The sequence below is a fragment of the Hippocampus zosterae genome, chromosome 12 (assembly GCF_025434085.1).
Source record: "Hippocampus zosterae strain Florida chromosome 12, ASM2543408v3, whole genome shotgun sequence".
In the NCBI taxonomy this organism is placed as follows: domain Eukaryota; kingdom Metazoa; phylum Chordata; class Actinopteri; order Syngnathiformes; family Syngnathidae; genus Hippocampus; species Hippocampus zosterae.
Genome location: NC_067462.1, coordinates 15,614,230 through 15,627,568, shown reverse-complemented (window position 1 = coordinate 15,627,568; position 13,339 = coordinate 15,614,230). Strand labels below are relative to the sequence as shown.

Sequence of the window (13,339 nt, the reverse complement as noted above, 5' to 3'; positions counted from 1 at the left end):
GATAGATAACCCCAAACGCGCTCACCTTGTAATAGGCTACGGCTGCGTAATACAAAATATTATTTATTAAATCATGTTGAGCAAAGTATGTGGACATAATCCTTTTTCCCACACCACGTGTACGTCAAATTGTCCCGAATTTGCGTTCGTTTATACTGAAAAGTAGGGGGAAATGGCTATTATTTTGTTATTTCTATGTATTTGTTCATTTGTAACACAAAGCAACCAAGATGATTTAATTGAAAGATGTTTGTTGTTTTTTTCTCTTTCTTCTTTCTACATACATTCTTGCTGCTGGAGGCTGTAAATCAGTGTGGGACGAATAAAGGATATCTTATCTTATCTTATCTTATCTTATGAGAAAATGAACTGGCAGTTCTTTGTTGTCTCCCACCTCTACTTTGAAAGAGGACCACATCATCAGGACCTTACAGGCGTCATGTGACTCGGCATCTGTTCGCTCTTGCTAACCAAGAGAGGGATAATGAGGGAGACGGAGAGGGGAGCCAAACGAGAAAGGGGAGAGAGGGAGAGAAAGAGAGAGAGGGAGAGAGCGAGATAGAGAGAAAATGAGGGGGAAGGGGATGAGGAGGAGCTTGTCGCTATAAGATTCACTCACACATCATCAGCACCACAAAGTCACATGGAGTCCATCCATCCATTGTTTGTTGCGTCTCTTCTGCTTTGTTTTTGCATGCAAAAACACGCTCACCTTTGCGCTCTGCTCAACTGGAAGGTGCGCATTGACTAACCCCTCACGGTTACACTCCAGCTCGCTCTCTGTCTTGGGCTCGATTATGGTCACAGCCCCTGCGGTGTCAAGGTGGAGCCGCCACGCGTTTCTCGGATCGGTGCGCTCCTGCAGGGGCTGGGATGCGCACCGGGCACCTCCCGCTTCCTGCCGAACTTCGGGTCTGAGCAGCGGGAGGAGGAGTGCAGCGGCGCCCCGGGGCGCCGAGTTAGAAGGACCCAGTCGACCCGGAGCAGGATGCCGGTGATGAGAGGGCTACTGGCCCCGCAGAACACCTTCCTGGACACGATCGCAACACGATTCGATGGCACCCGTGAGTATTGATGATATTCTCTGAATATAAGTTAGGTAGTTGCTGTGTTTTTTACTGCTCCATACAGAAAAATGCCACGGTACATTAAATATTATGAATGCACGCTGGTCCATCCATTCATGAATGGCTGGCAGAATTATTATAAATACTGCAGTGGTGGGCTACTCTGACAAAGAAACATGCATTTTAAGGTTTTCTAACGTTGTGATATAAAATAAAAAAAGTGTTTGCAGGGACGTTTTACTTGCAGTTTTTGTGGGGATTTTATTTTGGCTTTGGCAAGATTGGTTTGTGGACAGATGCAATGAGCATTCCCTCTGTGTTCAGGCCCATGCTGGGCAGGTGGGCGGGTGCGAGATGCTTATATTACATTTGGGCTCTCTTCTTCTGGGACTTCACACTTACTGGTAATATTTGTGGAAATACTGCAAAGATAATGGCCACCTTGTCCTTTCTTCATGCTCGGTTCAATTTATATTTAAACATTCACTTTACTGGACAATGGGCCTCATACTCAATTTTTTAAAAAATCAGGGATTGAAATAGACAGACACTTTAGTTTGTATGCTCCAGTCTCAACTTTTTGGGGACAATTTGGGATGAGTCTGCTCTTTTCCCCAGCGCCAAAAATCAGGGTCCATTGAGGCATGCGTTGATGAATTTGGTGTGAAGAAGCCCATCATAGAAATTTGGGAAAGAGATTACCTCTAGGCGGAGCACTGCCTTTCCCCCAGCATCAATAAGCAACTCAAAAATGTCATGTTTTTACTTCAGATAGGTGTAAAGTCTAAATATTCCAACACTTTTAAAAAGCACATTAAGATACATAAAAATATAAAGTGTCTCATACAGTACATACACAATTAGAAACAATTGTGTGTGGAGTTCTTCAGGGAAATTTTTTAAGTCCATTTGTTTGTGGATGGGCAGAAATCCAACCCTTCTAGGAAGAAAGTGAAATGGTTGAGCAGTCCTATTCCTTTAGTCCATGCACATTCTATGCCATGTTCATGATTGTGCACACAGTACCCCAAAATCCATCTAAAGTACGCGAATCACAACACAATGAAGAGGAGAGTTTCTCAGGGATTTTTTTTTGCGGTCCATTTTTTAAAAGGATTGAACCAATGCACAAAGGAAACTTGACATTTTCCTCCATTGTCATTTTCTCTTGGCAGCCTTGTGTGTTAGCACTTTTGTTCTCTTGACTCAGTTGCGTACTCTGACAGCAAGATAAGTTTCAACCTCGTATGTTTCTTTGGAGATGCTCATCACTTCACAGTTAATTATTGAACGATAAAAGACAGTTCTTCATCTTGTTGTCTCCAATATAATGGTGTCGTCTGCATGGGAAAAGACCCAAAAAAACAACAGTGCACAAATGGATCCACCCACTGCCTGCACTACACACACACACACACACACACACACACACACACACACGCACACGCACACGCACACGCACACGCACACGCACACGCACACACACACACACACACACTGCCAAGACAAATCAAGCTGGAGAGGCGGGTGGCGCGGGACCATGTCTTTGTGTCTCAAGCACTGGCTGTGTGGATCAGCACCCGTCACGGCAAGATGTGGCTCAGCTCTCTTATAGTGGCTCTCCCCCGGCCAGCGTGCTAATAATTACACATCTCCACCAGTACCGTGTACAGCTATTGTAATTAACTGCACAGATGTCAAAAATCCATTGTGGCCCATTCTTGGCTGTCAGGTGGTGCGGGGGTGCGGGATATGAGGAGGGTGGTGGTGTTGATTGTGGGGGCAAGGGGCTTTCTGCACTCGCCATGGTTAGTGGAGGAGGGGCTGTTCCATTATGTGTCACATTGCCATGTGGTCGTAAACGATGTGACATTACTTCCTGAAGAAAAGCCTTTGGTGGGAAGGTGAAGACCAAATGTGTGTTTGACTGAAATTCTGCATCGAAATGTAAATTACTGGGTTGTGTGTGTGTGTGTGTGTGTGTGTGTGTACATGTCTGTGTGTAATAGTAGTAAAAACCTTGCGTAAAAGCCAGGGTGTGAGGTAGTGCCATCACATCTTGTTCTCTATATCATGGGTGTGCTGGAGCCTATTCCAGCTGTCTTTGGATTGGTTGGATACACCCTATACTGGTTGGCAATCAATCGCAGGACACACATAGACAACAATCCACATACACTCATGAATAACTCAGAGTCTCAATAAAGTTGGGCTTGATACTTGATACTTAACTCAGGGATGGGAAATTGGCAACCTGTGGCCCTTGCCCACACTCGGCGTGCCCCACAATCAGTTTTTGAAATTAAAAATGTTTATGGACCTGCTGTTTAGCCATTTTAAAATGTAATACCACTGTCGGCAGACATTGCTCACCAGTGTCTCCAATCCTGAGTCTGTAATTGTGCATCAGAGAAGAAGAGCATGTCATTGCCTCTACAACAGCGATCTCAAAAATATACAAAGAACAGCGACTTTTTTTTTCATAGCGTCGACAGTTTGTTTAAAGTGCATTGGGAGTTCGTAAATTAATGTCCTCCCAAAACAGGTATTCAGGTTATTCTTAGAAAACATGGTGCAGGAGTGTGACATATGAGCAAAAAATTGAGCTTGTGCAAAACCAGTTTATAAAGATAATATATGCTTTAAATCAAACCTTGCTGCAGTGTGCTATCAATAAATGAAGATTGTTTACTCAACCCTTTGTTTGCTGGAGATTGTTGAAGCCCTTACATTGAATTCTGAATAGCGCTACAAACGTGTATGGTTTCTTACTTGTAAAAGGCTGTTGTGATGTACTTGCCTTACAGAGGGGAAGCAACCAAGACCAACTTTATTGCACTTTAATGCACTGTGATCAGGCAGGTTAATGAGTCAGCCTATTAATTCTGGAATTTGAATGCCATGTTTGGGGAAACCATGAGTAAATTCATTTGTGTGTGTGTGTGTTTGTGTGTGCGTATGTGTGATGTGTGTGTGTCTGAGAGAGAGAGAGAGAGAGAGAGAGAGAGAGAGAGAGAGAGAGAGAGAAAACATGCTGAAACTGAGTTCTTCCCAATGTTGCTTGGCTTGGAGATGAAACACCTAAAGCCTTAAAATCCTTAAAATCAGGGTGTCGTGTAGTGTATTGTTCTGTTGGCATTTCCTTGAGCGTAGCTCCATCTAGTGGATGCATTGTAGATTGCGTCTTATAATGCGGTGTGTCCAATATATGAAAACAATTACAAAGAGCATTCATTGAAGGTGGGCGGCCCGGTAGACCAGTGGTTAGCACGTCGGCTTCACAGTGCAGAGGTACCGGGTTCGATTCCGGCTCCGGCCTCCCTGTGTGGAGTTTGCATGTTCTCCCCGGGCCTGTGTGGGTTTTCTCTGGGTGCTCCGGTTTCCTCCCACATTCCAAAAACATGCGTGGCAGGCTGATTGAACACTCTAAATTGTCAGTTGGTATGAGAGTGAGCGTGGATGGTTGTTCGTCTCTGTGTGCCCTGTGATTGGCTTGCAACCGATTCAGGGTGTCCCCCGCCTACTGCTCGGAGACAGCTGGGATAGGCTCCAGCACCCCCCGCGACCCTAGTGCGGATCAAGCGATTCGGAAGATGAATGAATGAATGAATGAATGCAAAATATTTATAAAATCTTTAAGTCAAGAAAAAGATATTCAAATTAGTCTCAGACAAAAAACAATTAACACTGACGGTGCAAAACAAAGAAGTAACAGGATCAGTGCATAATAAGTATCAATTAACAGTAACACTGAGGTGAGCAAACAGCCTGCTTACATTACAAGCTGTTCACTCAATTTACAAGCACATATTAGACTATCAAGAAACGTGGTACCTTTGGACTCGGGATACTCGTGTCGTATAGACAACCGTTTGTAATTATTCCCACACTTGTTAGCACTGACTGGTTTGGGTATTGGCTCTGTGGATAGTGCCTCCATGTGTTGGCCTTAGGAACATTCTCCACCATGTTTGCCCCAGGCTGAAAAAGAAAAAGAAAGAATGCAAGAGAGTAAGTGAGATATTATGAATGAGGACTAAACATGAAAAAATCAAGCATTACATGCAAGAAACATGCAGGAAAGATGCATGTTGTCCACCTATCTGTCCATCCCATTTGGATGGGCAAGCCAGGTTAGGGGGTCAGAAAAATGGGGTTTGTAGATTTAGAAGACATCTCTTGACTATAATCAGGTCCAAATGGGTTCAAATACAAATGTACAGCAATGTTTTGTAAAACAAATGTCTTTGGGCTGAAACATGTGCCAACAGAAACCAAATCTGAATAATTTGTTTGATTTTGAATCGCTAAACTTGAATAATTGCATTCATTCATTCATTCACTTTCCAAACCGCTAATCCTCACTTGGGTCGCGGGGGGTGCTGGAGCCTATCCCAGCTGTCTTCGGGCAGTAGACGGGGGACACCCTGAATCAGTTGCCGGCCAATCGCAGGGCACACAGAGATGAACAACCACCCACGCCCACACTCACACCGAGGGACAATTTAGAGTGCTCAATCAGCCTACCATGCAAGTCTTTGGAATGTGGCAGGAAACTGGAGTACCCGGAGAAAACCCACGCAGGCCCGGGGAGAACATGCAAACTCCACACAGGAAGCCGGAGATGGAATTGAACCCAATACCTCTGCACTGTGAAGTCGACATGCTAACCACTGGACTACCGGGCCACCTGAATAATTGCATTGAAAAACTGAATTTGAATGACATAAACTGAATTCTCATTAGGCGACACTGGTTAGCACGTGCGCCTCACAGTGCAAAGGTGCACTGTTAGATTCCGGCTCCTGCCTTCCTGTGTGAAGTTTGCATGGTCTCCCCGTGCCTGCGTGGATTTTCTCCGGGTACTCTGGTTTCCTCCCACATTCCAAAAATTTGCAGGGTCGGTTAATGGAACACTCTGAATTGTCCCTAGCTGTATTTGTGAATGTGAATGGTTGTTCGACTGTGTTTGCCCTGCGTTAGACTGGCAATCAGTTCAGGGTGTCCCCAGCCTACTCCCCAAAGAAAGCTGGGATAGGCTCCAGCATTCCCGCGACCTTGGTGAGGATAAACAGCTTGCATGGTGGATGGATGAATTTGTATTGTATAATTTGAATCATCACATTGAAAAACTGAATCTGAATGCTGCAATTTTAATTCATTCGTTTTGAATTGAAGCCCAATACATTTTTAAACTATATGTAGGACTGTAAAAAATTTTAATTCTTATTTTTTTGAATCTGGAACTGCATTTGATCAGGAACATGTTCAGGTCTATTTATTCTCACATGAAATTTAATAAATACAAATCCAAATCTCAATCCAAATTGACAGAAATCTCGGAGAGCAATCGATCGCAGAGCACAACATTTTTGTCCAATCATCACCTTCCTGTGTGAGCAGAAAAATGCTAGCTTTGAAGCTGCTCAAGCAGTTTATTGTAGGAACGGAAGCTGTTGATTGAATCAAAACTAAATATGATGTTTCATCCATCCATCCATCCAGCCATCATCTACCGCTTATCCGGGGCCGGGTCGCGGGGGCAACAGCTTTAGCAGGGAAGCCCAGACTTCCCTCTCCCGAGCTACTTCTTCCAGCTCTCCCCGGGGGATCCCGAGTCGTTCCCAGGCAAGCTGGGTGACATAGTCTCTCCAGCGTGTCCTGGGTCTTCCTCGGGGTCTCCTCCCGGTGGGACATGACCGGAACACCTCACCGGGGAGGAGCTCAGGAGGCATCCGAATCAGATGCCCAAGCCACCTCATCTGGCTCCTCTCGATGTGGAGGAGAAGCGGCTCGACTCTGAGCCCCTCCCGGATGACTGAGCTTCTCACCTTATCTCTAAGGGAGAGCCCGGACACCCTGCGGAGAAAACTCATTTCAGCCGCTTGTATCCGGGATCTCGTTCTTTCGGTCACGACCCATAGCTCGTGACCATAGGTGAGGGTTGGGACGTAGATCGACCGGTAAATTGAGAGCTTCGCCCTTTGGCTCAGCTCCTTCTTCACCACGACAGACCGATACAACGTCCGTGTTTCATTTGATCGCAGTATTCATCCTTAGTACACTTTCCTGATCGACCAAGAGAAAAGCTGCTTGAGTCTCTGGGAGAATACGCGCGCCGCTAGATATGACAAGACACCCTTGGATTTAAACGTCGCTCTACTTAAAGTGGGTTCATTTCATGAATGCGTAAGTGACACACTGAAGTCAATGGGAGAATCTGCGCAGCCTTTTTGATCTAAGAACATTATAGAATTGGCCCCAATGTTGTGCTTTTAGGATGTTCACCGTACTTTGTTTATATAATTCTTCTTTCTATTTCTTGCTACAGTAAATAAACACATAATGCTGATGAGACATCTGAACAGCAGGATGGAAATATAAGCGACACTGACGCAGTTTTCAGTCACAATGTCATTTGATTGGATGCGTTTTAACACAAAATGCAGTCTTGCAAATAGAAAACGTGTGAAATGGATAACGGCTAACAGCGTGTTCTTAGCATAATGATGCTATGAGTAGATTCACATGGATTCTCATTAACATCGATATTTTGTACGTGGGAACACGTGAGACTGACTCATTTTGGGAAGCGAGAGCATGGAAAAGTCTTTCCCAGAAACAACATAAACATGTCTTAATCAATGTCCATTTGCCTTTGTTGCTGCTGCGCTCCTTTCATGGGCAGCGGCAGCAGCTGTGTGGGACTGCAGCAGTCAATTGCTGCGTTTAATTGAGTGGACCTCGACTTGGTGCTTAATCAAGTTAGAGCCTGAGTACCCTGCACATCATGCTGTCATGTTCAGAGCCACAAGCTGCAGTTTCTACGTCATATGCAAAACGTGGGTGAAATGCATGCAGAGGACTTGTTTGTTTTCACTTTGAATTTTTCACATCATCGAAACACTGCGATTGAATGGCATTTACCACCTGCATCAGTCTCTTCTCATAAAAATGTAGTCGGTGAACAGTGTACATAAAGGAACAAAATTACAATAGATGAAATTGAATTTATATCTTCTATGGTGGGGTGGCCCGGTGGTTCAGTGTTTAGCGCGTTAACCTCACCGTGCAGAGGCCGTGGGTTTGAGCCCGACAAAAACATTTTTTTCTTCTTTCTCTTGAAGAAGTGGACATATGCGCACCATTTTAAAACCTTTGAACAACAGGTTGAAGGATGAATGAATGGCCGCAATTTTAAGGATCTCGACGAAGCAAAAAACATCTACTTTGACATTGATTTGGTGTTTATCTTTATGTATGACTTCCTACTAAATTCTTCCTACTAAGTTTCTTTCAAACATATAGCATGTATTTCGAAACTAATCAATTGGTTCACTTCACAGAGTCTTTAAGGTGCAACACTGTTACACTCCCTAGCTGATAAGTAAAGCGTCAAACAGTCTCTCATCCCTGGCGTCATCTTTTCAGATTTCGTGTAGGCAGCAAGACTTTTAACGCCTTTTTTGTGTGTGTGCGTATTTGTTTGCTTGTGTACGATATATTTCACTGAATAGTTTAGTCTTGAAGCAGCACAAAGCCTTAGGTGAATCTTTGCCTCGAGGCTTTGTGTGTTTAAAGCTTATGGCTCGAGCAGATATAATGATACACCTTCTAATGTTTATTGCTTATGTTGTTTGGTAAATGACACCTGCAATGCCCTACATCGGTAGTCACCAATTTGGTGCACGCCTAGCATCCAAGGATCAGATTATGTAGCTTAATTTGGACAACTCTAAAACACTCTTCACACTAATCAGCAGCTAAGCAGTAGCTCTCCAGTTCAAACAGTTTGGTGACCCCTCTTCTACACCCGCTACCCTTAAAAAAAAATAAGAATGGTCCAGAATGTGGATACTTTGTTAAACATACGATGGCCTCTGCACTGCTAATTGGTACAGAATGTGACATTCATCTGATTAGAATTCATGACAAGCCCACTTAAATGGTGTTATTTGGGAAATGAAGTGTAATCCTAAACCTGCAAATGTCTGTCACGGGTGAATAATTAATTTCCCAAATCAGACCATAACAGTGACCTCCACGTCATAATTTGCAACCAAATGACAGAGCAAATGAAACCTTAACCCCCGCAACCTGAATTTTATATTATTTAGCATTGCACTTACTTGACAGCAGGCCAGAGTCTGTGACCTCACAATGCAGAGGTACATCGTTCAATTCCAGCTTTGGCCTCCCTGTGTGGAGTTTGCATGTTCTCCCAGCCCGGGCCTGCGTGGGTTTTCTCCGGGTACTCCGGTTTCCTCCCACGTTCCAAAAACATGCATGGCAGGCTGATTGAATACTCAAAATTTTCCCTAGGTGTGTGTGAGAGCGCGAATGGTCATTCGTTTCTGTATGTGCCCTGCGATTGGCTGGCAACCGGTTGAGGGTGTCCCCCGCCTACTGCCCGAAGACGGCTGGGATAGGCTTCAGCACCCCCCGGATCGGAAAATGGATATAGACATACAGTATACTGTATACAGATAAATGTATAGATATAGTTATAGCTATGTATACATTTTCAATAAAGGTTAAAAACAATTATTTCCATGGAAAATAAATAGCGATACAGTAATCCAATTTCAGCGTCACTCTATCCATCATAAAACCACGATGAATTGTATGGGTAATGTTTTAAGTAACATTTAAACATCCTTAATTGCCATGCCAGCGTAAAAAAATATTTTAACCAGTGTAAAAACATGAACACACTCAATAATTAACTGTCACAACAATTGATGAAAATATATACAGTTCTTTGGAAAAGTTCCAGGACAGGTTTCTCAAAAGATCATTTTCCAAACACAATCTACAAATGTTACTCTTCAATGTGGGTGAGACTATAAACCAGCAACTCAACAAAGAGTTCCTGATGCATCTGCATTCCCTATGCGAGAAGGCTTTAGGATGCCGTCTCCGGGCTGCTTTACCATGACAATCCTGGCCAAGAAGGAATCTGCCGTGCTGGAGTAACCTACTCATCCATCCTTGCGCCATGTGATTTTTTTTGTTATGTTGAGGACACCACGTCCGCCGCTGTTCCTTCCTCGGATTATTTACATCTAGTTAGCAATTACAGGAGGCTATTCTTGTCAATTGTTAAAGTAATAGTAATAAAAAAAGAGGTTTAAAATGGTGCCAGAGTGGAATGTTTTTTTTCAAAAGTTCATTGAATAATCGTCAGGTCGCACAGGCAGTTTTAACTACAAGACAAAAAGGTCTTGGTTTTTTACTGTAAACTCCGCCTTTACCCCAACATACATGATTGTTTTAGTTTTTTCCTCCAATGTGCAAGTAAGTCTTAAACACACAGGGAGAATATATACTCATGAAGGCCTGAGCCATGATTCGAGCCCAGATACGTTGTAGACCGTGAGGCAGATGTGCTAACCACTAGTTCATCATGCAATGCCACTGCCCTTTTTCAAAAATAATTTGGACATTTTTGAACATGAACCCCCTACCTGCAACCTTCTGCACACTGGCAAACTGTTTTACATGTGCTGCATGCACTTGCTAATTTCACACAGTACCCACTGCGTAATGCATCCCCGGTGCAGTTATTTGCGCCCTGTGATTGAAAAGGACAACAACACATTCATTAGTCTGGCTGTTAAGTGCTTTTATAATCAAGAAAGTACTCCATAAAACAATCTTGAGAGAGTCATTATGATAATTTTAAATTCAACAATTTCCCTTTTACTCCTGAGACAGATTATGAAAATGATCACTCTGACAAATAATCACTAAATTTTCTTGGCAAATGGGAGCTAGTTATCATGAATCATTGTAGATACTGTGAGAGTTTGTTTACATGTTCACTTTCACACAAAAATACTCATTCTCTTAGCAATCATGCTGCATGTCAGTCATACATAGTGGACAGTGGCTGTCTGCAGCAGCTCATCAGATGTGTTCACCCGCCGCAGAAAATGCACTGAGGGTGAATCACATGTTGCTGTTGGGCAAGAAAACATCAATGACTTAAATATGATTCGTGTCACAACTTGCAAGTTGTTATGGTGCTAAGTGGAAAAAAAGTGGACACAAAAGCAGGGAGGCAAGGATGGATGAACTCAAAACAAAATGTTTGTATTTTTCATACATAGTGAAAAAAAGAGCAAAAAAGGGCAAAAAGTGAAAAAAAGGGCACAGGACATACGTAATCAAAAATACAAAATGAACCGGAGTCCAAAAGACCAGACACAACATGGTAGACCAAAAAAAAAAAAAAAAAACACGAATGGACTCACAAACAGAAACTGACAGGCACACACACACAGACACACACATGCGCACACAGACACACACACACACACAAACAATGATTGGACAATTCGGGAAGCAGGGAAAATAAATCCAAGCAAATTGACAAGCCAACAAGGAATATCTGGACAAGACAAAGAATTGGAGGCAGCTGATTAGTTAACACGGGGGACAGGATGATGAGAACAGGGGGAAACAAAACATAGGAAAGAAGACAGCACACGAAGAAACAAGACGACACTAAACTAAAAAGAATAATATCAGATAAACAAATCAGAATCATAAAAAATCATGTTTATGGTTTATTGGTCTTAACCTGGGAATTCCAACTCCACAATGGTCATATTCAATCAAGATAGAATGAAAATCTGGTACACTTAGTATTTTCTCTGTGTATCAATAAATGGCTCCTTTTTATATTCAATCCACTGCAGTAATGTGGACCATTTTGCTTATGGATAACATTTGGGGAATATTATACCCAAAAAAACAGCAGTAACATGCACAGTAACATGCATCAGATTAAATTTTAATGCTTCAGCCACCCTTTTTTTTTTCTTTTAACTTTTGAGAGCTGACAAAAAGTCTTCTTCAGTTAGGATTTTTAAACTCATCTGGGATTTAATTACCACAGCCAGCATGCATTATTTTGCTCTGTTGGGGCTTGCGTCTCTGTTTTAATTCCTGTCTTCCTGCAAGATCTGATGACATCATCAATGGTCAGATTTTCAGTTACCAGTCATGCCGTATTTGACCATATAAATGTCCATCTTAAATGGACGTGCACAAATTGCTAGTGGTTCATGCGTATGTGCACATCAAAAAACAAGACTGTGGGAAAGCATATCCAGAGGTCTAAAAATGAGTTTTTGGGCTCTATTTTCATAGACAGTGCACGAGCGCTCGGACGTAAAAACTGGTGAGTCGTGCAACACATGTCCATGAAGAATCAGGGTAGAAGTGCCCACTTAGCGGTGATCTTTAATCGCTCTGGCCACATTTACACGGTCAGCAAGTGGAGCTCTTCTCTGTAATTCCTTATGAATGTACATGTTGCACATCGAGCTTCGGCATGAACTGTACCCATATAGGCCGTGCACCTCTCCCGTGCTGAATTTAAAGGGAATGAGAGGAGGCGCTTCCAATGGACAGGAAGCAAGTCCGCTGCGTTCACTCCCACAATGGCGCATAGCCCATTTATAAATGCACGCGTCTACAAAAATACTATAAGAAAGAAAACTAAGACTGCGCTTTGCACTCAGCTTGCACTGAGCATGAGAATAGGTCCCTCGACTTCTATTTCAGTCTGAAGCAACTGTGAAAAAGTACAAATGTTTAGTAAGTTATGTCTTGTCAGTATAGTGATGTAACATTTCTATCTTTACCCCGGACTGAGGGCTTGCTGCTGTTTTGGTGAAAAGAACTCCAAACATAAAATAAAATTCATTCATTCATTCATCTTCCAAGCCGTTTGATCCTCACTAGGGTCGCGGGGGGTGCTGGAGCCCATCCCAGCTGTCTTCGGGCAGTAGGCGGGGGACACCCTGAATCGGTTGCCAGCCAATCGCAGGGCAAACGAACAACCATTCACACTCACACTCACACCTAGGGACAATTTAGAGTGTTCAATCAGCCTGCCACGCATGTTTTTGGAATGTGGGAGGAAACCGGAGCACCCGGAGAAAACATATAAAAATTGTCTAACTGGACATGATCTTAATAATAAAATTGATAGATGAATGATGATGATTGATGATGAATGCTCGATTTGTCTGCAACCAGCAGAGGCGCTAGTGATTGACACAAATTTAGGAACAACAAGAACAATGACAAAATTATGTAAAGTACGGCAAGTTGCACTCACTCCATGCTAATATCATCCTGCCAGGATTTCGAAAAAGTGGCTGAGATATTCTTATACTATCAGTAACAATAATATAAAAATAAAGAATTAATTAAACAATGACTCAATTAATTGATGAAGCCCACCCACATGGACTGCA

General features: G+C 43.0%; 1 protein-coding gene across 1 annotated transcript in view; it reads left to right on the top strand.

Annotated features, from left to right (window-relative positions):
• Nucleotides 1-525: 525 nt before the first annotated feature.
• kcnh3 (potassium voltage-gated channel, subfamily H (eag-related), member 3) overlaps nt 526-13,339 on the top strand; it is a 129,111-nt gene continuing 116,297 nt past the window's right edge. The window contains exon 1 of the mRNA XM_052081742.1: nt 526-1,064. Within this exon, the coding sequence (XP_051937702.1) occupies nt 989-1,064 (76 nt within the window). The 5' untranslated portion in view covers nt 526-988. The remainder of the gene's footprint in view (nt 1,065-13,339) is intronic.